The sequence below is a fragment of the Daphnia pulex genome, chromosome 10, assembly GCF_021134715.1.
Source record: "Daphnia pulex isolate KAP4 chromosome 10, ASM2113471v1".
In the NCBI taxonomy this organism is placed as follows: domain Eukaryota; kingdom Metazoa; phylum Arthropoda; class Branchiopoda; order Diplostraca; family Daphniidae; genus Daphnia; species Daphnia pulex.
The window spans coordinates 12,998,260-13,019,691 of record NC_060026.1 but is presented as its reverse complement, the minus strand read 5'-3'; the positions used below and the strand labels follow the sequence as shown (position 1 = coordinate 13,019,691).

At 41.8% G+C, this 21,432-nt stretch overlaps 4 protein-coding genes and 1 long non-coding RNA gene across 13 annotated transcripts; 1 reads left to right on the top strand and 4 right to left on the bottom strand.

The window, feature by feature from the left end:
• Positions 1 to 889: 889 nt before the first annotated feature.
• LOC124205389 lies at positions 890 to 2,869 on the bottom strand. Of its 4 annotated transcripts, none has more exons than XR_006879300.1 (4): positions 2,777 to 2,869; positions 2,340 to 2,569; positions 2,055 to 2,236; positions 890 to 1,937 (listed from the first exon to the last, which is right to left on the bottom strand). It is a non-coding gene; the product is annotated as an uncharacterized LOC124205389 (long non-coding RNA). The 4 variants fall into 4 exon arrangements; XR_006879299.1 differs by having other exon boundaries at positions 2,055 to 2,268; positions 2,777 to 2,868; XR_006879301.1 differs by having other exon boundaries at positions 2,055 to 2,281; positions 2,777 to 2,839.
• Positions 2,870 to 4,499: 1,630 nt separating this feature from the next.
• Positions 4,500 to 6,240, bottom strand: LOC124205386 (zinc finger protein 135-like). Its single transcript, XM_046602815.1, has 8 exons — positions 6,012 to 6,240; positions 5,836 to 5,934; positions 5,681 to 5,740; positions 5,513 to 5,599; positions 5,313 to 5,453; positions 5,191 to 5,247; positions 5,059 to 5,108; positions 4,500 to 4,985 (listed from the first exon to the last, which is right to left on the bottom strand). The coding sequence occupies exons 1-8, from the start codon at positions 6,021 to 6,023 to the stop codon at positions 4,808 to 4,810; spliced, it is 684 nt and encodes a 227-aa protein (XP_046458771.1). The 5' UTR covers positions 6,024 to 6,240; the 3' UTR covers positions 4,500 to 4,807.
• Positions 6,241 to 6,479: 239 nt separating this feature from the next.
• Positions 6,480 to 14,756, bottom strand: LOC124205387 (muscle-specific protein 20-like). Its single transcript, XM_046602816.1, has 7 exons — positions 14,208 to 14,756; positions 13,411 to 13,740; positions 13,182 to 13,295; positions 7,660 to 7,741; positions 7,318 to 7,450; positions 7,106 to 7,226; positions 6,480 to 7,035 (listed from the first exon to the last, which is right to left on the bottom strand). The coding sequence occupies exons 3-7, from the start codon at positions 13,203 to 13,205 to the stop codon at positions 6,844 to 6,846; spliced, it is 552 nt and encodes a 183-aa protein (XP_046458772.1). The 5' UTR covers positions 13,206 to 13,295; positions 13,411 to 13,740; positions 14,208 to 14,756; the 3' UTR covers positions 6,480 to 6,843.
• LOC124205388 (muscle-specific protein 20-like) lies at positions 9,174 to 11,979 on the top strand. The gene is made up of 4 exons (XM_046602817.1): positions 9,174 to 9,382; positions 9,564 to 9,763; positions 10,645 to 10,765; positions 10,940 to 11,979. Exons 1-4 carry the CDS (start codon positions 9,377 to 9,379, stop codon positions 11,120 to 11,122), a joined length of 510 nt encoding a protein of 169 aa, XP_046458773.1. The 5' UTR covers positions 9,174 to 9,376; the 3' UTR covers positions 11,123 to 11,979.
• LOC124205385 (WD repeat-containing protein 6-like) lies at positions 14,314 to 21,092 on the bottom strand. 6 transcript variants are annotated; one of them, XR_006879297.1, is made up of 12 exons: positions 20,791 to 20,937; positions 20,548 to 20,731; positions 20,326 to 20,493; positions 20,128 to 20,266; positions 19,687 to 20,052; positions 19,034 to 19,621; positions 18,703 to 18,939; positions 17,927 to 18,603; positions 17,427 to 17,815; positions 17,071 to 17,350; positions 14,633 to 14,761; positions 14,314 to 14,396 (listed from the first exon to the last, which is right to left on the bottom strand). XR_006879297.1 is itself a non-coding variant. In XM_046602811.1 (12 exons), exons 2-11 carry the CDS (start codon positions 20,864 to 20,866, stop codon positions 17,106 to 17,108), a joined length of 3,069 nt encoding a protein of 1,022 aa, XP_046458767.1. In that variant the 5' UTR covers positions 20,867 to 20,908; positions 20,972 to 21,092; the 3' UTR covers positions 14,314 to 15,265; positions 17,071 to 17,105. The 6 variants fall into 6 exon arrangements, 5 of the variants coding, with proteins under 5 accessions (XP_046458767.1, XP_046458768.1, XP_046458769.1 ...); XM_046602811.1 differs by adding an exon at positions 20,972 to 21,092 and having other exon boundaries at positions 14,314 to 15,265; positions 20,791 to 20,908; XM_046602812.1 differs by adding an exon at positions 20,972 to 21,092 and having other exon boundaries at positions 14,314 to 15,265; positions 20,791 to 20,898.
• Positions 21,093 to 21,432: the final 340 nt, after the last annotated feature.

Genomic DNA, 21,432 nt, shown 5'->3' with positions numbered 1-21,432 from the left:
AATATTTTTGTTGTTGTTTGTGTTAGTTAACCCGTTGGCTGCCACGCCTTTGTCTCCCCCTTGTAGCTCCTTAGCACGGGCCGCGCTGTTCGGTCTCGTGGTTTACATGCCGCGGGATCGGAGAGTCGCACCAGCCCAAGATTCGCCGCAAGGCGCCTGTTAGGCAGTGCACCATAGGGACTTCCCCCTTGTCGATACGGTGATGGATTCTAGAGGCGTGCATTCCATCTTCTCCTGTCACCGTGTCAACCCGGACTTGTCAGCAATGGCAAGTCCCACCTTGGTCATGGATCCTTCAGACATGGCGCGTAGAGTAGTAGAGAGCAACCTACGGGTTGTATGGCGTGGCAGCCAACGGGTTAACTTAAGTGTATTTATGTATGTATGTATTTATGTATGTATGATTTGTGTGATTGGAAAATGTGGAGGAATTGTGGGTGGAGGTGGGACAATAAAGCAATTCCTTTTATAAGTTATTTGTTCATTGTCTCTTAATTTTTACCAAGTCTTGTCTAGGTATCTATATTTCTTACAATTTCAAAGTTTTTCATGTGTACACAAGACTCAGACGCTTGCCTATTACTTAAAGAAATCAACTTTCACAACTTTAGAATATTTTCCTTCTGAAAATGAATTCCATTAACGAAAAAATGCAACTCAAAACAAAATATAGAGTAAAGTTAAGTATTTACGACTCTTTCACAACTTACCCTAAAAACATAATCGCCGAAGCACAATATCCGTATGCAGAGCGACCAAGGCAGTAAGTCACCTCCAAAACATGAAACAAACAAATCACAGCGCAGCGAACAGGTCTTGAAGAAGTCCAACACGAATGAAAATACCTGTCGCAATGTTGAAAGGCTTAAGAATAAGTCTTAAAAGATAATTTACCGCATTACAAATATTTATTTTCAATAAAGATCAACAATCAATTCCCAGTGTCTAATAACCATGAAGATAAACGCCAAATTTAAACATGATTAAATAATATAGAAATTTCGGATCTAGTATTTAGGAGCCTCCTTGTAGTAAGTTGGGGAAGCGTAGGTTGTGGTGTAATATTCAGATGCCTTAGTAGTGTAGTAACTCGGAGCAGAGTAGTGCTTCGGAGCTTCAGCTTCGGTGTAGTAGGTCGGAGCAGCGTAAGTAGTGGTGTAATACTCGGGTTCCTTGGTGATGTCCAATCCCCAGCAGCTGGGAGCCTCAGTGTAGTACCTGGTGGCAGCGTAGGTTGTAGTATAATACTTCGGGGGCTGTGTGGTGTAGTAAACAGGAACCTCTATTTAGTAAAGGCTTGGAGCAGAGTAATACTTAGGTTCGGTGTAGTAGACTGGGGCAGCATAGCGGTTGTGTAATATTCGACCTTGACTAGGTAGTACTTGGAGGCTTCGGTGTAGTAGACTGGGACAGCATAGTGGTTGTGTAATATTCGACCTTGCCGGTGTAGTACTTGGGGGCTTCGGTGTAGTAGCTAGGTGTAGCGTAGGTTGTGGTGTAGTTAACTGGTAGTATTTCTGTGCAACGTAGTACGAGGGAGCAGCTTCTGTGTAGTAAGTCGGGGCTGAGACTTGGCCGCCTCAGCTGTGGTTGGGTAGATCGGGGCAGAGTAGTACTTTGGTGCTTCAGTGTAGTATTCAACCGTTTTGGTGGAGTAATGAGCTGGAACCTCGGTGCAGTAGCTGGGAACAGTAGTACTTGGTAGCCTTATTGTACATAGTAGGATGGAGCAGCATGATTAGTTAGTCGTGTAGTACTCCCGTGCCTTAGTGGTGTAGTACTTGGTGGCCTCGGTGTAGTAACTGGTCATTGCGTAAGTTGTTGTTGTGTAGTAAGGCGGTGGCAGTGCGGTTCAGTATTCGCCATAGCAATAAGACATCGGTACACCAGTGGTCGACCCAGCCATCAGCGATACAACACCCAACACCAGCACGACACTATGGTTAAATTTAAACATTAATACTCAATAACAACTGGAATATTTACGAATAGAAAAAAGTAGGCTTGATACAAAACTCAAACAGCTCTCTATCTAAAAAACACTCAATGTTTACCCATGATTGCGAATTGGTTACAGCATGAGGAATGCAGTTGACAGATAGTGCGCTGCTTCGCTGCAGTTGTTGCCGTGTCGGAGATGCTCATTCGACTGACTCGGTTCTCCCTTTCTCTCGTTTAATACGATTTTCCCTTCCTCATTCACCATCCAACTCGAACCTAGCGGCAATTGTACCTGCTGGGAATGATGCAACACTTGTCACTGGTGTCCTTTCAATCATAACTAAATTAATAAAAATGTGGAATTGATACGATACTCAATGTATAGACAGAATATTTACCCATGATTGCGAATGATTAACAGGGTGAGGAATGCAGTAGGTGACAGATAGTGCACGACAGTTGTTGCCGTGTCGGAGATCCTCACTCGACTGATTTCTACCACCTTGTCTCTCCTCTTAAACGACTTGGAGCAGCTCAGGGCACCGTAATATGTAGAGTAGTACTTGGGCACTTGAGTGTTGTAAAAATTAGGGGCCTCGGTGTAGCAGGCAGGGGCAGCACAAGTAGTCTGCATAGTCGCCGTAACCAGAGAGGCAGAGACATCAGTACACCAATGGCCGATCCAGCAATCAACGAATCAACATCCAACAGCAGCACAACGTGATAGTTAAATAGACAATGAATAAATTTAAACATTAGTATGCAATAACTGGCATATAAACAAATAGTAAAGTTGCATTAATACAAAACTCCATGTCAAACACAGAATGTTTACCCATGATTGCGAATTGGTAATGCGATGAAGAAGGCAGTTGGTGACAAATAGTGCGCCGCAGTTGTTGCCGTGTCGGAGATGCTCACTCGACTGATTTCTGTAGCCTTTTCTCTCTCCTTTTATACGAGTTTTTCCTCGCCCTTACCTCTTAAGCCTTGCGGCTATTGTACCTGCTTGATAATGAAGCAACACGCCCCGTTCTCACCCAACCTCTACACCACTGCATGATTTGTTTTACCTAATGATCTCCGTGACCTTCGAGTGTGAAGGACATGTAAACTGGCCATTCCTTCTGCAGGTTGACGTTGCTGGGGATGGGTCTACAAATATAAAAATGAATACCAAATGGCTAAGCCTTGTGGCTATTGTACCTTATTGATAACGATGTAACACGTGCCGTTCTCACCCAACCTCTACCCGCTGCATGACTTGTTTTACGTAATGATCTCCGTGACCTTCAGACATGCAAACTGGCATTTCCTTCTGCAGTTTGACGTTGCTGGGGATGGGTCTACAACAACCAATATCAAAATGAACACCAAATGGTTAAGGTTTAAAACTCACTTTAAACCAATTGAAATTTGAGTCATTTGACTCGTTTTTTCGGTGAATGAATAAATCTTCTATTTTGAACCTTTTGAAGGACAGTCGGCTTTTTGAAAATATTCCCCTGCAACATTATCTAAGTTTAAAACACATGATCTACTAACATGTCTACTAACTAACCCTAAACGAGTTAGTTTTAAATTTAACTCAACAACCATTTCCAATAATCCGTTATATACGATTAATCAAACAAATTCCGTCCATTATATAAGTACCTGGTCCTTCTCCTTTGAATCCGAAGACCAGCTTGTCGTTTTCCAGGAATTCCTACGGCTCCATCAGACCAAAACCAAGCTGGAGAAGAGGCTGGTGGTAGACCACAATCACCATGTGCCACTGACAGAGAGAATGTCGGACCTCCAAAAGCCATGCCACTAGCAAGACCAGACGAATCGGCAGATCTATAGACAAGCGTGGCTAATTAATTTTGAGGCATCATTTGCTAGCGGCTCATGCGCAAGCGGCAGGCTCATGCGCCACAGGAGTCGCCGCACTGCCAAAGAACATACCCTTATCCATTCCATCAGGAGTACTCATGCCAATCCATGGTAGTTGATCTTAAAGGAGGTTTTCAGGCACACAGGTCATCAACTTCGACATGACACGCGGCTTCCTGAAAGATAATTTAATGAAAAATATATTGGTAAATTGACTACTGAAGAAATAAAATAATAATTAAAAAAAAAACTACAAAATTTAGTTACCTTCTATATATGCCGTGACTAATAATGGCAATCCTGAGTCCGAAGGTTATTTACATGTGTGGCTCTTTAGAGTGCAAGTACACGATCCACCATTTCACCCGGATGAAGTGGATGTGGTTGACATTTAACGCTCAAATTTACTTCATCACGGGATTATCCATAAGTGGAGACAAGTTCAACATGCACACTTAACTTGAAAGGACTAAACTTGTTGTAGTTGAGCTAAGTGATGGTGTAACATTAGCCCAACAAAGATAGACAGAAAAAAATCTTGTCTCTCACTATCTAAAATTGTAAATGGTGTAAAATTCGAAGCCCAACTGGTAGTTCTGTCGTCAAATAAACGCGGCAAAACTAATCGAGAAACCCCCCCAAAAATGGGAAAAATGGGGAAAAAAACACCAAAATGGCCATTTCGTTCAAGGAAAAGTGCAGATTTTTTTCTAACATGCAACAAACAAAGGCAACTGATATTCCCAGGGATAAAACAAACCCCCCCAAAAAAACTTATGTTACACAGCAATTTAACAACTTCATTAACTAAAGAAAATGTAAGTTGTTGGAAAATACAAAACAGGTAGCATGCCATTAATTTAAATTTCGATACATGCAAAAAAAAAGGGAATTAATTTGTGTAACTATAGAGGTTAGGTTAGACTTGAAAACTATGCGAAGCCATGCCAATTAAACCAACTAGTTGAGTACAATATTCTTCGATACCTCATTTTTCAGTCCTGCTCGACAAAAGAATGTTTAAGTGAGATGAGAGGACAACTCTCGGCCAGAAGTTTCCTTGACGAACTGAAGTGCTGCCGGATATCCCTGATTTCTGCAATCCATTTTTCAGATGCGGCTCGCCTACAGTACCTTTCTCCTTTTGCGAAAGCTCTTTAACGTTTCTAAATTTTCGACAGTTATTATTATTATTATTAATTATTATTATTATTGAAAATAGTGTTTTTAAAAATTTACCTGTAGGTGGACTGGTGTTTAGAAGATGAACCACACCCTTTTTCAGAATTCTAACAAATATATATTAGTAAAAAAAAAAAAATTAAGTAAATTGAAAAAACTTTTTATACATGCAGCATTTAAAATGTATACCAGTTTTGGAGCATGACAGCGAATGTGATTTTGTAAGTGAGATTTGAATCTAAATGACTATACAAAACATAATTAGAGGATTGAATGAAAGTAAAGAAAATAGTACATATAAATTAATATACCTTCGAACAGATTTGGCAAGTATGCTGATTTCTTAAATCCTGATCAATTTCTTCCTTATTATGTATTGTTGAATAGAAAGACTTTTTTGGAGCATGTGCTTCAGTTACATGGCTTCTCATACTTAATTCAGATTCACAGTTCTAGAAAAAGCATCTGAACCATGATTAGGAATGTGATGACACATTAAGCTGTAACTTACATGCGTACACAAAAGGCAAATAAATACTTTGTCTTCAGGGTTATGCATTTTCTTATGTCGTGTGTAGGTAGAAAGCTGCCTAAATTTCTGTACAGTATAAAAAAATATGAGGGACAGAAACAGCACAAATCAATCAAAGAAAGAAACCTTAGCATATATTTTATTTACCTTAGAACATATTTTGCATTCAAACAATGCTTCAAAGTCATCTGCACCATGACTGCTTTGCTATAAATATAAAAACGATTACTGGAAAACTAGAAGGCGGGCTAGAAGACATGTTGTCACACATTAACTGAAGTATCAGAGAACTTGAAACTTACAGCAGAACAGTAATGACAGTGGTAGGAACTACTTTCGTTATCAGAACCATTTTCGGAACTTCCTGATGAGCCTCCATTTGTGACCCGAGAAAGCATGAACTAAAAATAAGCATTTCATAACAAATGTCAATCTTTTTTTTTCTCAATTACTTCCATTTTTATAAAGATTAACTCACTCTACTAGACATGATTCAACGTCACTAATTTCTTCTCACTTTTAACTTCGGAAATTGATGGGAATCTTTCAATAATTTCTCTCGTCCGCTCAGTCCTACCGTGACTTCAAGCCTACTGAATTTCAACCACCATTTTTCAACTTTAATCTTTTCTTTAACCTGCTTTAACACACGTGTTCACGGTCGGTTATGTCAGGACCGTCAGGGCGTCAGGGCGTCAGGGCGGGATAATAGGACGCATGGCAAGCTCCAGAGATGGCGTTGCGGCTGGTGGTTTAGAAATAAGGAGGAAGGGAACGATAAAAATAGTAGGGCTGGGCTGGGATTACGAAGGTAGGGAAATAATGTCGTTTTATTTTATTATTTAAACTAAATTGAATGTCATTATAATGAACATTCCATAAAATAAAATACACTCAAGAAAAAATATTCTACTTCGTCGGTCGATTGTAACGATTGATTAAACGCTTTTTAAGTTAATTTCCCGTGTATTTCTATTGCTTCAGCTTCTGTTCTATTACAATTACATTCGGTCTTTTTTTTCTTTCGTGGTTAATCAAATAGAGTTAATATTAAATTTGAATTAATAAACAAAAAAATCTCCCTTGGAACTAAACTTGCCCTCCGTGGAACGAATGAGAAAGAGCGGTAGATATGCTGTGGGCGCGAATTTGATTAAAAAGATTAAAGACAAAATAGACGTAATAAAAGTCAAAGCGCATAGAAGTTTCGTTTTTTTTTTCTCTTTCTGTTGTCATAGATTTTTTGAATTTTCCAATTTCGATTAGTTTTCTTTCTTTTTCTTTCTTTAAAATCCATAATCTTTCCCCTTTTATTTGCCTAGAAGGATTTTTCGTGACGCTCCCATGTTTAGACCAGCTTGGGTGGCTCCTTTGTTGGTTCCAGCTTGAAGTCCGATCACTGTCTGTCCGGCTTTCAATTGCTCCTCGGAGAAATTGCGCTGGTTCTTCTCCGACGGTTTAGGTCCCAAACTGGGTCCCTGATATTCCGGGTGCTTGTAAGTCTTGATGATTCATAAACGAACATCAATATTTATTGAGTTATTTATTGTTATTAAATATATATTGACTTACGGCGCTTCCGAGACCGAAAATGGTCGAAGTGACCATGGCGATATCCTTTTTCTCAGACAAATCGATCGTTTGGAAAATATCACTTTCAGGCACTCCGTATTTCTTGCAAGCTTCCTGGAACCTGTAAGTAAATCAAATTATAAAAATTAAAAAATTTGAATAAGATCTCTGACTTAGTATACACATTGTCTTAATGTAATCTGGATTCATACTTGTTGAGATTTTCGCAGATTTTGAAATGACCAGCGCCACTGGGATTGATCTTGTTGATGGAGCCAGGGGAGATAATGTTCATCAATTTGCAGAGGATGACGCCATCTTGCAAAGCGTCTTCATACGAGACACCTAACAAATGAGATAAGAGTGACAAGAGAGTCGGTTATTATTAGCAACATTAGGCAACCCATGTGCCGTGTAACTCTGAGTTGCTGCTGCTGCTGTATCTAATAAAACAGCTGATCAATCATAAAGTCAAGTCCAACCCCCCACCACCAACCTCCCAGCCAGTCAAAGTCAAAAAGCGCAATGGTTGTAATTATGTCTGTTTTTATCACCTTCGGGAAAGCTCTCTCCCGTAATGGTTTCAATCCAAGCTTGGGCTTCGCTTTCCTGTTCCGGCTCGCGTTTGCCGAGTGCCTGTACATAAAAAAAACAAAAACAAACAAAAAAAGATGAATCGCAAATTAGTTTCAGCTAATATGACACGCAACAACACTCGGGACTTGTTGTTTTTTTTCAAAATAGAAAGAAAAAGTTGAAACATTTTTTTAAAAAAGATGACAAAACTAAAAAAAGAAGAGAGTTGGTGAAAAACGGTTTCATATTTTTTGATATCCGGAAATAGAAGCCAGGCAAGACACACGTGTCCAGTCCGACTCATCCGTTCATCGCACCCACCCCACCACCCCACCCCCCACCCGACACAGTCGTGAAATGAAATAAAAACATAAATTTTCCACCAACCGGCCATGCGCCGTGTGTCAAAATACACACGCCAGGCAAAAACTAAGTTTAGATTTTCGCGCTCATCGCGTTGTATATACTACGTATACGTATACGTTGTGCAGATCTAATAGAGGAAGGGTCGAGCGTGAAAGAAAAAACAAGAAAGTGCTCCGTGTCGATGATGTCATCCCATCCGCCGTTGGATCGATTGGGTGAACCAAACAAGCAAAAATTCTAGAAGAAAATGGGCTGAAATAGCTCTACGCCATCCAGGAAGTGTTGAATGAGAGAACGTGACGCTCACCAACCATTTTGTATTTGTTTTGAACATCTTTCACGGTTTTTTTTATTCGGTCCGTTTCTATTTTTACGGAAATTTTGTTTTGTTTTTTTCGATTTGGCGGACGATTTGTAACAAAATAGAAAAGAAGAAGAACGGGATCAGAAAGCGGCAGCAGATCAGAAAGGGTAACGGGTCGGATAGATTTTGGCGGACGGGTGTAGGTTACCACCAGCGTGAGAGAAGCTCTCCCGAGAGTTCCTAACGGCCGTAGTCACGGGCGGATGTCATAAGTTTAAAAATAGATTCGGGCGCTAACGCCGCACGGGTCCGTCTCTTTTGCGATGACGTGAGCGCACCTATCGGGCCGCTTTTGCTCGTAATAGATATACGGCCTCCTTCTTTTCCCTTCGGGCTAATCGGGAAAAAACAAACAAAAAACAAATAAGAAGAGAAATTCTTTTTCAAAATTTTTTGGCGCCCAAAATGAGCCGTTTTGAAAAAAATAAAAAAAATAATGAAAATCCATCCGATGATCCATAATCCGCAGTTCCGCACCAATTATTGGACACGGCATGATTATTAACATTCCAAACGGCGTGTGAAAATCATTAACTTGTCAATCGCCCGTCGTGTTTCGTATCGTACAGGGCACCGGGGATGGATCCCGAAACATTGTGAAAAGAAAAGATACTGAAACGAAAACAAAAAAAGAAACTATTTTCTTTAGACTCCATCACTCCTCCTTTTTTTTCCCGTAAGGGGGGGGGGAGACATGGCTTCCGTCCAACGGCGGAAGAAAAAATAATAACAAGAGTTTGGAAAAAAAAAAAGGTTCAACTTTTCTCCCCGCCCAGCTGGCCGGCTACATAACCGACAACAGTTCTCCGGTAGCGACCTAGTCTACTCTCATCCGCCATCGCGCTTTCTCACTCTCTCTCACTCTCTCTCACACACTTTGATTCCAGTGAAAAATAATTTGTTTTCAAATTCTTTTGACTTTTTGACTTAATCCGTACAACTCTCAGCATCAATCGCAAGCGAAAATGGTGGTAAGTTGACGAGCATTTTTCCCATCCATAACTGTGCGGAAGACACTGTCGTCAAAGTGTCACGCCATGTCAAGTTAACGTCAAGTCTAAATTGACACGCCATTAGAGCGAATCGGAGAAAACAAAACCAAATTGTTAAAGAAAGAAAAATGAAATTTTCCTTTTTCAATGTTATTTACAGGGCCGCAGCAAAGAACAGGAACAAGAAATCATCGAATGGATCGAGGCCGTTTTGGGCGAGAAATTGCCCGGTCAGCCGTACGAGGACGTCCTGCGCGACGGCATCATTTTGTGCCAATTGATCAACAAAATCGCACCGGGCTCGGTCAACAAGATTCAAACGAGCGGCGGGAGTTTCAAACTGATGGAAAACATCCAAAGGTAAGAAAATAACAACTATTAATTCTAATCATTATTATTTATTATTATGATACGCGATTGAAATTCTTCCGGGATATAATATCGTCGTCAAAGTGTCAACACGTCATCCATCCACCCACACGAAGAAGAGGTTGGAAAAAGAAAAGTTTGTTCAATGCAAGAGAGAGAGAGCCACAAGTTATTACAAATTGCTTTCGCATTTTGTCAGCACTAGGATAGAAACGATAAACATTTTGGTAAGAAAATTCTACGAAACGGGTGTGTGCGTGCGTGTGTGGGTAGGAGAGAGCCAATGGGAGGTGGCAGATGTTGTGTTAAAGAGGCTGAGACTTGCTTCCTCCTCCTACACATAAAAGTCTCTTTTTTTATGATTTTTCTTCTTTCCTTCTTTCTCACTTTCCCGTAAGAAAAATAAAATAAAAAAAATCTGAAAAAATCCCCCCCAAAGGAAAAGAAGACTGGAGGCAGCTGTTCCATTAAGAAGTCGAAAAGCAAAAAGAAGTTAAGAAGAAGAAGAAGAGGCTTGTCTATTTTTGGGGCGGTCGTGAGATGGTGGCGCAATAGAGAGACTCGACTGTGCTGTGCTGGGCTCTGCTTCAAACACGTTTAACGAGTTTAGATTAAGTGCAAGCGCGCCAAATTTGAATGATGCTTGGCGCTGTCTTCTGCGACGATATTTCACGTTCCAATTCTGTTTTTCTTTTTTTCAATTTCGTTTCTTTTTTAAAACAAACTTGACACATTCCGTCGCAGCGTTAACAAAGTGGACTCAACTATGCGGGTGTGCTATCCCTCTTCCTCCTGGCTGAATTCCGATAACAAATGCGCTCGTTATAATAATAATAATATTTTCGTTTCGTGTGTGCGTGTTTGTTGCGCAGGTTTCAAACGGCGTTGAAAAAGTACGGCGTTCCCGAGGAGGAAATTTTCCAGACGGCGGATTTGTACGAGCGTCGCAACATTCCGCAAGTCACGCTCTGCCTCTACGCCTTGAGTCGATTGGTATGTCACACACACAAATGCGCGCACGCAACTAGCGCGCTCGCTGGCGATTATTTTTTCACGAGAGAAACAATTCGGCCAATGCGCAGCGGTTGGAGCTAGGGGAATTGCTCAATTTCGTTCTTCTTTTTATTTTTTTATTTTCTTTGACGGTGATGTCATCCCACCACGCAGACGCAGAAGCATCCAGAATACACCGGCCCTCGCATGGGACCCAAGATGGCCGACAAGAATGAACGCGAGTTCACCGAGGAGCAATTACGTGCTCACGAGGGACACGTCGGACTCCAGGCCGGATTTAACAAAGGAGCCTCCCAGGCCGGCGTCGGAGGATTCGGAAACACCCGACACATGTGAAAACAAAAACAAAAAGAACAAAACTCTCTCCCCATCAGCAGCCGGCGACGCTAAAATTCACAGCCAATTATCGTAATCCCCCAAACTTTTTAATTTCATTTTGGTTCTTTTTCTGTTTTCACTGATGATTATAATTGACATTTTTTGGGATTGGAAGATAAACATCTAGACGAGAGGTTATATAACATATTTTCTTTTTTTAATTCGATGGCACAGCCCCCTAAACCCCATCGGTGCCAAATAAATGACGTAAAAGGGAGTTGAATCATGTTGAGGGGGGACTTGATTCAAGCAACTTTTTGTGCATAAAAGAATTATTCTTTTTGTTTTTCAACTTGATTTAATAACAGCCAGCCAACCACTTTCTCCCTGCCTTTTGTTTTCAGTCTGATTGTTTCGCCCAATCGTCAAACGAACAACACAATGCCGGAGCTATAAAACAAGATTGAAGCTATTTTCTAATTGTAATTCATTTTTGTTTCTTTCTGTAGTCATTTCTCTCGTTTCCTTTTTGTTTTCTTGTTTTATTTTTACTACACCACTCACAACATTCTCTATATTTGGATCTGCATTTGAAATTTGAATTGAAAGTTGAAAAGATTGGGCGAGAAATGAAAAAAAGAAAAGAAATGGAAGCGAACCGAAACCACCGAATTTTGCACAGCATCCGCACGCATCCGCCAAACCAGCGCACATTCTCACACTTGTTGTAATAATATAATTCCTTCTACTTCTTTTCTCTCCCGCCGCAGGCTGTTTGTCCCAACTATTATTTGAATTTCGTGTTGTCACTATTATTCCTTTGTTGTTAATTATATTAACCGCAACAGTAAAAAAAAAGAAAAACCTTTGTCCAAGCTGTGTCTCTCTTGTCTTTCGTGTTGTATGCATCGGTCAAAATAAATCATTCGGGAAAAAAAACAAAACAAAAGAATCTAGGAGTGTATAGCCTGCCGGCTCTGCTGTATGAGCTCTGCCAAGAAAGTCGAGTTGGATATTCCGTGAAAAAAGAAAAAAAGAAATTGCGTCGAATCATTTTGGCGTTCCAGTGGTTCGTCTGTTGCTAATCGAATCGAGTGTGGGAAGTCAGGCAGGTTTTTTTTTTAATTCTTTCTAGAAAAGAAAAGAATTTCCACAGCTGTCATCGACTACCACTAGATGGTGACCTCCATACCAAATATAAACTTGCGTGAAGAACTTCCCCAAGAATAAAACAAACAAAAACAAGAAAAAAAAAACGAGTTACACATTAGAGCGGATGGGAAGAGTCCATTCCAGCCGGATGTGTTTACTTATTTAGTTATTTCTCTTCCTTTTCTAACCCGGAAAATAAATAAAGGTATGGCCGACTTGTATGTTTGGTTTGTTTGCGCAAACAACCAACAAGTTTACAACGAAGCGCTTCAACCTTTTTGCTTTTAAACGAAAGATGAACCGTATCGAATGGTGTGCGGTTTTTCCGGCTTCGGAGGGTGACTCACACCCGACCGGTCCGGTCCGGATCCACATAAAATGTCTGGTCTGCCTATAATATTTATACACCCAACGCTCTCTTCTCCTTCTTCCCGGATTTCAAAAGGATTCAAGAAATATTTACGCTTCATCTTTTCTCGAGTTCCCTGTTGACGTTGAGCTCGTCTCTTTCCCCCTGGTCCAGTCTATGGTGTTGCCTGGTTTCTATCGTTCAACTCTTCTTTCTTTCTTTTTTTATTTCCTCTAGCAGCCCCGCAAGTATTTATCGGAGGGCGCGTACGGGAGACGGATCCCCGGTGATACGACCGGCCGAAAATGCAACAAACTTGCACAGCACAACGAAAGAGTGAGGGCCATGAAAGAAAAGGTTTGCCGCTGCTGCTGCTAGCTTCTATCGTGTGGCCTTATAAGGCGTGATCGCCTCCGCCGAGCGCATTTTTCCACCACACGCAAAGAGAAAAGAAAAAGAACAGAAGAAAAAGGGGTTGTTCCCTTCAAAAGACTTTCCGTCTTCCCTTCCGAAAAGCTAATTTAAAAAAAATGCCCAATCGAATCTCTCTAAAAATTCCGTCTGTTAGTCTCTTACCTGCCATCTGGGACGTCCAGCCATTGCGCAAAATGTGGAAGTGGGGGGGGGGGGGGGTAGTAGTAGTAGATAATTAGCCCGTCAAACAACTGGAGAGTCAATCGTTGCAGAGAACTAAATGAAGAGAACAGGTTGGAAATAAAAATAGAAAAATGTTTTCCAATGATTAAAAGTTTCAATAATTTCCTTTTGAAAAATCCCATGACCAAAAAATTCAAATGATTATTACCGAAAAGGAGCGGTCGATTTTTCTTTCGCGTGGAGGGAAATAACCGTTGCGGAGTATTAGTGCGGAGTGCGGAGTTGTTTCAAAAAAATAACAAAACCCGGGTGGATTGTTGTTGACGATGGCGAATCGCAATTTGAACACACGTTGTTGAAAAGTTTTCAAACAAAAAAAGGTGCACGCGAACGGGTCTAAGCTCTTCCACACCGGTCTGAATGCGACTTGAGAGTGACTCGACTGGGAAACGTTGCTGGGAGCTTCATGGCCCGTCTGCGGGGCAAGTCTCTCTCCTTCTCTCTCAGCATGGGGGCATATACACACAGCTCTCAATATCTAAAAAAGAAAGAAAAGAGGGAGGGAATGAGTAGAGAGAGAGAGAGAGAAATTTGTATATATACGGCCTTCGACTCTTTCGATCTTGGAGGAGAGAGATCACGTGATCCCTGGAAAATGGGAAAACTTAAATTCCACTCACGAGGGCTGCGTTGGATAGTGTTGGGGCTTTTTTTTTATTATTGAACATCTAAAAAATCCACCGGGCGTCTTCTAGACACACTAAAGCCAAAAGTCAGTGGTGAATAATAAATTGGGAGGCTATGTGAACTTAGGCTCAATTTCGTTGTGAAACACATGGGACTGAGTTCATTAAGTTGTTTGTCCATAACGGGGGGGAACGACTATAGCTGGCCGTCATTAAAGCGTGAACAATGCAATGAAGAATGTCCGATGGCACCTGCCGGCCATTGTCTTTCCCTTTTGCTAATAATAAAGCGACTTTGAAAAAGATGTTTTTTTATTACTCGCCATATTTTCCATCTCCAGAGCGGAGCGAATCAATCGACTAGATTGACTCCACTTTATTATGATGGTCAAGTTCGTGACGTCTGTAGATGATAGGGTCCGTTATTTTCTTCGTGGTGCCAAACAGTCTCTCGAAGATGATGGGCCACATCATTTTTAGACACGGCACAGCAAGAGATCCTGCGCACCTAAAAGAAAAAAAAAGGGAAAAGAAAAATTGGCCCGGCAGTTAAAAGAGTTACACACACACTGCAATTAGACTGACACACACGGAGAAATGGGGAGAGACCTCGACAGTCAAGGAATAACCCGACCTCATTTCTTTTATTTTTCTTGTTTGCCTTTGGCCCATATAAATAAATAAGACAAGAAAAAAATACAAATCCGTAAAGAAAAATAGTGAGAGTGAGTCATCGGGACATACAACAACAGCCGTTTCCCAAGGTTTCCCCACCAGTAGCTCGCTCTCCTGTCCTAGACAATTTTGATAGAGATTTGTTTCTTTGTTTCTTCGACGCTTCCAACGAGTATTCAGATGACCTGGAACGTTCGACTAAAGAAAAGGGAAAAAAAGGAAAAAAAACTGAATTGACCGTGCCCCTTTTTAAGCTTGGCGGTGTTTGCCAGCTGATATGAATTGCAGATCTATCCTTGTGTGGTGTGTGTAAATTTCGCCTTTGAAAAAAGAAAAAAAAAGAAGAAAAAAAAAGGTCCATCTATCTCTTTCAGGCCCAACGGTAGTAATGTCCGTGAAAAAAAATAAAAAATAAAAGAATATGGTCCCGAGAAGTCAGCAGGTGTTCCCAAACTGGTGGATTAAGGTCGCCTCACAATTGTCGACAACTACTACTAACTATGAATATGCAAAAAAAAAGCAAAATAAAAACGCAATCTATAATTTTAAAACTGATGGATAGCTGCTGCTGGGGGCTGCTGCTGCACTGACTATTCGGTGACGTATTAAGGTGTGGCGGTGTTCCCCCCTCTTTCGAGAAGGAAAAATATCCATCATCACGACTTGACCCACTCGACGCCAGTCCATCATCATCTCTCTACTCTGGAAAAAAAGAAAAGAAAAAATAATAACTGGCAAATTAAAAGGCGGGACGTGACGAGAGATGAAAACAACAGGGCAAATTCAACGGGAACCACCGCACAGTGTAGATACAGCACACCACCATTTGGCCGATGATGTCAGGTTGAATCAAGGGCGTGTACAATTCGAACAGAGAAAAATCAAAAAATCGGCCCAAAAACGGGTATGTATAAGATTCAAATGAAAAACAAAAAAAAAATCCTTGACAGCTGAGCGCCGGAATAAAAACCCGCAGGACCGCTTAAAAAGTCGGGTTAAATATGGCAAGTGTTTTGTGTTTGCCGCGAAGAAGAAGAAAAATTTACCAAAGTTTATTTTTTATCGTCTCAATCGCTGATCGTTTTCCCTTTTACGTCATGTAGCTGGCGCTGGCTGGCGTTGGTTAAGTTTCTTAGACACACATAGACTGAGTGTGTGTGTGTGTATCCCTTTGATACCCGGTTATGGGCAATTGCATTTCGATATGGGGATCCCTTTTGTTTGCAAAGTATTAGGAGTATGTCACCGAGTGTGCGCGCTTCAAGATCGGCAACCACCGATAACGATTCACGCACAAACGTTTCTTTTTCTTTTCACCCTCGAGTCATTTTGGAGAAAGAAAAAAAAAAACATGAATAGAAGAAGAAGAGTACTAAAAATAAAATATCGCGATTCATTTAAATAAAAGCGCGCTTCTCTCCCGCGCGTCCATTTAAGGTAAATTGGGTGGAAACGCGGATTTGGAAATTTGAAAGAAATTGAATTTCCCTGCCGCCAAATCTGCAATTCAAGCGAAAATGTGAACCGTTGGGGACCTTTATATGTAAATCAATCCAAATGAAGGTATATACAACAGGTTACAACCAAACACAATGACGAAAAATATATTTAAAAAGCAAAGCCCCCCAAGGGTCGAGCCCTCTGTGTGTCACAGATGGCCATAAATGGGAAACGGAGGCTGCCTTGTAAGGTCGCCCTGTTGCGCGCTGCATTTAAGTTTTCATTCAAAGTGGTGGAGGTCGTCGGAAAAAAAATCGAATCATCTCGAATTTTGTGAGCCTCGTTCTCTTTAGCACGGGCTGGAACCCGAAAAATAAATCGCCCACACTTTCCCACCCCAGAGGAATGCCAGATGCTATTTTGTTTTAAAAGCCACAAAATCTAATTGGATTATTATGTTAATGAATTTTTTTGTTTGGTGTTTACACAGTTTGGGCCTCTATGTGTACACAACCCCCAAAGGCTCAATAAATGTAAATCGGGTGCGCCATGGTCGACTGAATAAAATAGAATTGAATATTATATCGCGCACTAGCCTTTCTCTCAAGTGCGCCACTAAAAAACCTGTCAAGCACTCTGGCGTGTCATGGATGTTATCGCGACCCGCCCCTCTCAATATTTCCGCCATATTTGGAATTGAACAAAAGAAAAAATACGACCAAAGTAGAAGAGGAAAAAAATAAATAAATAAAGAGAAACACATTCCGCGCCCAGTGCACAATTCTCCCCTCCACCCCGCTGCTCTCCAAAGTTCCCTGTCACAATGACGCAATGAAATAAACGCGGCGCTCCTTCCCAAACGGTCCACTTTTCCAGCGTTTCGACACGTCGTGTCAGCTGACGTCATCAAACAGGTGAAATCTGAAATCACCGGCTCACAACGGTAGCGCGATTTGGTCGTCAAAATAATTTCACAACAAAATAATCTAAAACTACCAAGACAAGAGTGATGTAAAAGGTGCCGTGCAAAGAAGAAAATAATATGTTGTATTTTTTTTCTTTTTTACCTTAGTTGGTTAGAACGGGTCGACAGATGAATAGTCTAAATCGTGTGGGCGATGTTTAACGAGTCGTCGTCCACTTCAAAGACTTGAATACCTTGACCATAAACCAGGACTTTGGACAAAGTTTTAGTGGCACCCGCGGACACATGCAGCCCTTGAATGTCGGAGACGTCGCAGCAAACGGCCGACTGCCACATAAGTCGAGTGTCCTCTCGCTTCCAGAGGATCAGACGCTGGTCCAGTGACACGCTTAAACACAAGTTGTGACCCAGCAGAGCTACTCCTGTAACCAATTTAAAAGTTATCAGCAAACAACATTCAAAGTGAAAAAAAAACAAACAATATCGGCAATAAGTTACCGGAGATTTGGGCTGCGTGGGGGAACAGCTTTTGCTGATCGATTAATCGCAGTAAATTCCTTTCGCAGCTGATTTCCACTTTGGTGCAGATCAGAGCGTTATCGTCGCCCCCAGTCAGAACCAGCATGCGATTAAGGTCGATCCATTGGCAGTCCAAACTATTAATGCCCGATTGATGAATGGACAGGCTGTCCAAGGGATCCATGGCCTTATCTTCTTCCACAACTGTTACGTCCCACACAGCCAGCCGGCCATCTGTTCCGGCGGAGAAAAGGATGGTATTGCCATCCGGATCGGCCACCACTTTGACCAGCAAGACGCAGCAATTGTGGAAGTTGAGTTCGTGAAACAAGTCTAACCGGCCACCCTCCAGGGATAGATAAAAAATCCTGGAAAAAAAAATGAAAATGTGACAGTAGAATTTTTTGTTTTAAACATTTGGAACAACAAACAAAAAAAGTGAAAAATTTCAATGCACGCAACAAATGTACGAGACAAACCTTATAAAGCTATCGGAGCAGGCGGCGATAATATGGAAATTGCTGTCGCCACGGTCTACCACATCGACGTCCATGTAGCGGGTTTCAGGGTCGGGGATGAGCGACAGCTGATCGCTGCCGTGAATCCAGGGCTTATTGGTGGCCGCCCGGCGGAGCCAACCGCGCAAGAAATGCGAACGCACGTCACGGTGAATGACGTGCACTTGATCGCCCTGGCCAGATAGTGTCAGTAATCCGACCGATAACTGGGCTCTGCCGCCGGCTGAAACACACAGCCACGTCCCTGCAGACCTACATGCCAGTTCCTTGACGGCCAGGGCTCGGACGCTGGAAACGTGTTTGGTTATGACGGTCAGCGATTGGGCGGAACGCCGATCCAATCGCGACAGTCTCATCGTCGTGTCTTCACTTCCAGTCAAGACGAGCGGCGAGTCGTCGTGGAATCCGACGAACCTGCCACGGCAAATCGATTTGCTGTGCCCTCCGCAGCGTCCAGGCAGCGACGAGTTGAAAACGGCGCTCAATGGACGTCGATTCTCGTAAATGTGTCTGTCCTTGATGAACAGGAAAGTGACATCAGACGACGTCACGTCAAAGTCCCATGATCGGTGGCCTCCCCCGCAAGGCACTTGCATGAGACTCCGCTGTTGCTCACTCGACCACACAACGAACCGATCCTGAATAAATTTGGATAGACACAATACAAAATATTGCATCAAATTTGAATTGATTATAGATTTTTTTCAAAATTTCCATATGGATAAGTAGGTACTTACGCTCTGAAAGGCCAGGTATGTTAACTGCTGGTCGATCCATCGCAAGCCGGCAATCCAACCGAGACTGGTGTTAGTAAGTGACAAAAGTTCCAGTTGATTCTGGTCGTCGGTTAACCGCCAGAGACCGATTCGACCGTCTCTTCCTCCGGTGTAATAAAGATGTTGGCCGTTCGGATCGCTCTGAATGTCAGTCAAGCCATTCTTGCCATGGATATGCGAAAAAGATTGAAGCGGAGTCTAAAATAAAGTAATAAATGTTGATTATTATCAGAAATCATTTCTCGATTTGTAACTGTTTGTCGGAGGTCGTAAAAATCCCCGAAAAACCAACCTCTTTTTCGGTCGAATAAAGATGAAAGCTCCCTTCACGATCGCCCATCATGAATCGATTTTGGGTGGCCAGAACACAGCTGGGCCATCGCTGTTTGCCGTCGGGGAGAATAAATTGGGCCCTGGGTGGTGACTCGCTGCCGCCGAGTACATTCATAAGCAGCAGACGACCGTTATCGAGACAGGCCATAAACTCTTGCTGCTGCGATGCGACCAAATGCAGGCTATAAATTTTCGTCTTTTCCAGCTGATGGGTCGCCAGCAGTTCCAAGGACGACGGGCCGGAAGCGAACACGAACACAGCTCCGGTACGCGTTCCAAATATAATCGTCCGACCGTCGGAATCCAAGACGCTGCCGTTGCCGAGTCCCTCGTCCTGAAAGAGGGAGACCCAAATCTGGGCGTGACTATCCCATCCGTAAATGATGCCCAGCTGACTGGCCACCAAGTGGCGGTAGTAACCCGTGGATGTAACGATCACTAAACGTGGAACTTGGCCGTCTTCGGTGAGCTGGAGCTGACGACAGCTCGTTTCCTGTAAATGATTGGCGTTCCAGATTCGTGTCGAACCTTCTCCTCCAGCAGTTACCTGAGAATAAACAAATTCATGAATACATTAAGCGAAACTCGTATTTGCCTGTCAAAATAACGAACCAATAATTGGAGTCGTGAATCCCACACGGCAGCCCATACACTGGTTCCAGGGTGAGCATCAAACTTGGATACCAATTTGCCGCTCGTCAAATCCCACAAACAAATACGGGAGTCTTCACCCAAACTGGCTACCAGTCCCGAATCACACTGATTTTGACGGATTATGACACTGTTCCAAACACGGGCTTCATGACCATAAAGTTCGTTTTGGGGATGAATTTTCGATCGTTGAAATAAACTCCAGAGGCTCAATTTGTTTGGCACTTCGTCTTCGCATTGGAGACTCCAAAAACGAACAGATCTATCGTCTGACGTTGATATGATAGTGTGCGAAACTTCGTCATAATTTATAGAGAAGATGACACCCTGCAAGAGACAGCAATAGCAATAAAAATATTAGCACGACTTTACAGTAAACTAAATTTAGAGCTATAGATTTACATTGTGACCAGTTAATCTGTGGAAGAGACATTTATTCTGTTGAGATGGTGAGGCTGCCCAAACAAGGATGTTGCCAAATACAGTCCCTGCCAGAATGGTCAACTGTGAAAGATCTTCGCCCAGAATTTTGCCACAGTATCTGAGTAGAACGTAAAGTTAATAATAAGGAACCTACAAACAGCATTCATCACTACTTACAATATGCACTGTTCATCTCCTTGTACTTCAACAGTTTCTGCTTCAGAAGACGTTTTTTCGATGATAACTTTGTTGTGAGAAGTTAATTTGACAAGATAATCCCCATTATTTACAAATTTAGCATCCCTTATCCAGTCAGCTTCATTGGATTTCTGTAAAAGTTTCAATCTGATGAAATGTTATAGCAACCAGCTAAATTTACATTTTTATGTAGCAATTAACCTCGGTAGAGCAGTTTTAGAATCGTTGAATGACACCAGTGCAAACAGCTTTCCACCGAAAACAATCACTGTTTTATTATGCAGTGAATATCGAATACCATGAATTCTGGCACCTCGAAATATGTCGAGGCTTTCCAAAAGCTCGTTAGAGTCGAAGTCATAAAGGTTTATAAAGCCTCCGCAACCTGCAGTTCATAAACAACACTGTTAAATAGAACGGAATTTTACTTCATTTTATACACACCTTCTAATAAAAAATGAGGTTCAACGGTACACAAAGCAGTAACATGCGTTTGTAAATATAATTTCTTTAGTACCATGATTCTGCTTCACTTCCCTCCAAAAATTCGTGCTAAATAAAACTGATGGATGTAAATAGTAGCGAGCACGTGAAAAATACCTTTCGTCTGCTAGCAGGTTCCTACCTTCATTCATAGGTGGTGATGTTGTATAAACAAATTACTTCCGCGGCAATTTCAAACGGTTTTTACTTCCTTCCTTCATTAGTGTAACCGCAATGGTCTTGGGAAAGAAGGTCAATGAACCTGGAAAATTCAGTCCTTCAGAGATTTACCTGTCGAGTTTATCGATAACCTATTTCAGACAGCAATTACTAATAAGCATGTATATCGTATTATACGGAATGTGTTTCTCATGTGTGCCGAATCGTCAACTTCCGTATTGTCGGATATTAATTGAATACGAGAATCAAGCTACCAGTATAATATCTTAGTAGTTGAATTTCTATTTTGGTTATAAATAAGAGAGTGCCGTGTGGGTTTTTTCCGAAATCGTGACAACGGAATTGATGCTCGCAGAATACGCTACATTCCACTTTCTCAGTTCGGGATTGTGCTTTGCAGTGGAACGAATTTTCATCCGAATT

Bases quoted from the DNA above. Each gene is read 5' to 3' on its own strand.
- LOC124205385 (XM_046602811.1), bottom strand. From the start codon at position 20,866: ATGGTACTAAAGAAATTATATTTACAAACGCATGTTACTGCTTTGTGT. The intron at 20,053-20,127 runs GTAAATCTATAG...TGTCTCTTGCAG, and splicing joins ACAGATTAACTGGTCACAAT to GGTGTCATCTTCTCTATAAA. The intron at 18,940-19,033 runs GTTGGTTTTTCG...ACTTTATTTTAG, and splicing joins TTTATTCGACCGAAAAAGAG to ACTCCGCTTCAATCTTTTTC.
- LOC124205388 (XM_046602817.1), top strand. The intron at 9,764-10,644 runs GTAAGAAAATAA...TTTGTTGCGCAG, and splicing joins CTGATGGAAAACATCCAAAG to GTTTCAAACGGCGTTGAAAA. The intron at 10,766-10,939 runs GTATGTCACACA...CCCACCACGCAG, and splicing joins TCTACGCCTTGAGTCGATTG to ACGCAGAAGCATCCAGAATA.
- LOC124205387 (XM_046602816.1), bottom strand. From the start codon at position 13,205: ATGGCTGGACGTCCCAGATGGCAG. The intron at 7,451-7,659 runs GTGATAAAAACA...CTCATTTGTTAG, and splicing joins GGGAGAGAGCTTTCCCGAAG to GTGTCTCGTATGAAGACGCT. The intron at 7,227-7,317 runs GTATGAATCCAG...ATTTACTTACAG, and splicing joins ATCTGCGAAAATCTCAACAA to GTTCCAGGAAGCTTGCAAGA.
- LOC124205386 (XM_046602815.1), bottom strand. The intron at 5,600-5,680 runs GTAAATAAAATA...TATACTGTACAG, and splicing joins AATGCAAAATATGTTCTAAG to AAATTTAGGCAGCTTTCTAC. The intron at 5,109-5,190 runs GTATACATTTTA...TATATTTGTTAG, and splicing joins GCTGTCATGCTCCAAAACTG to AATTCTGAAAAAGGGTGTGG.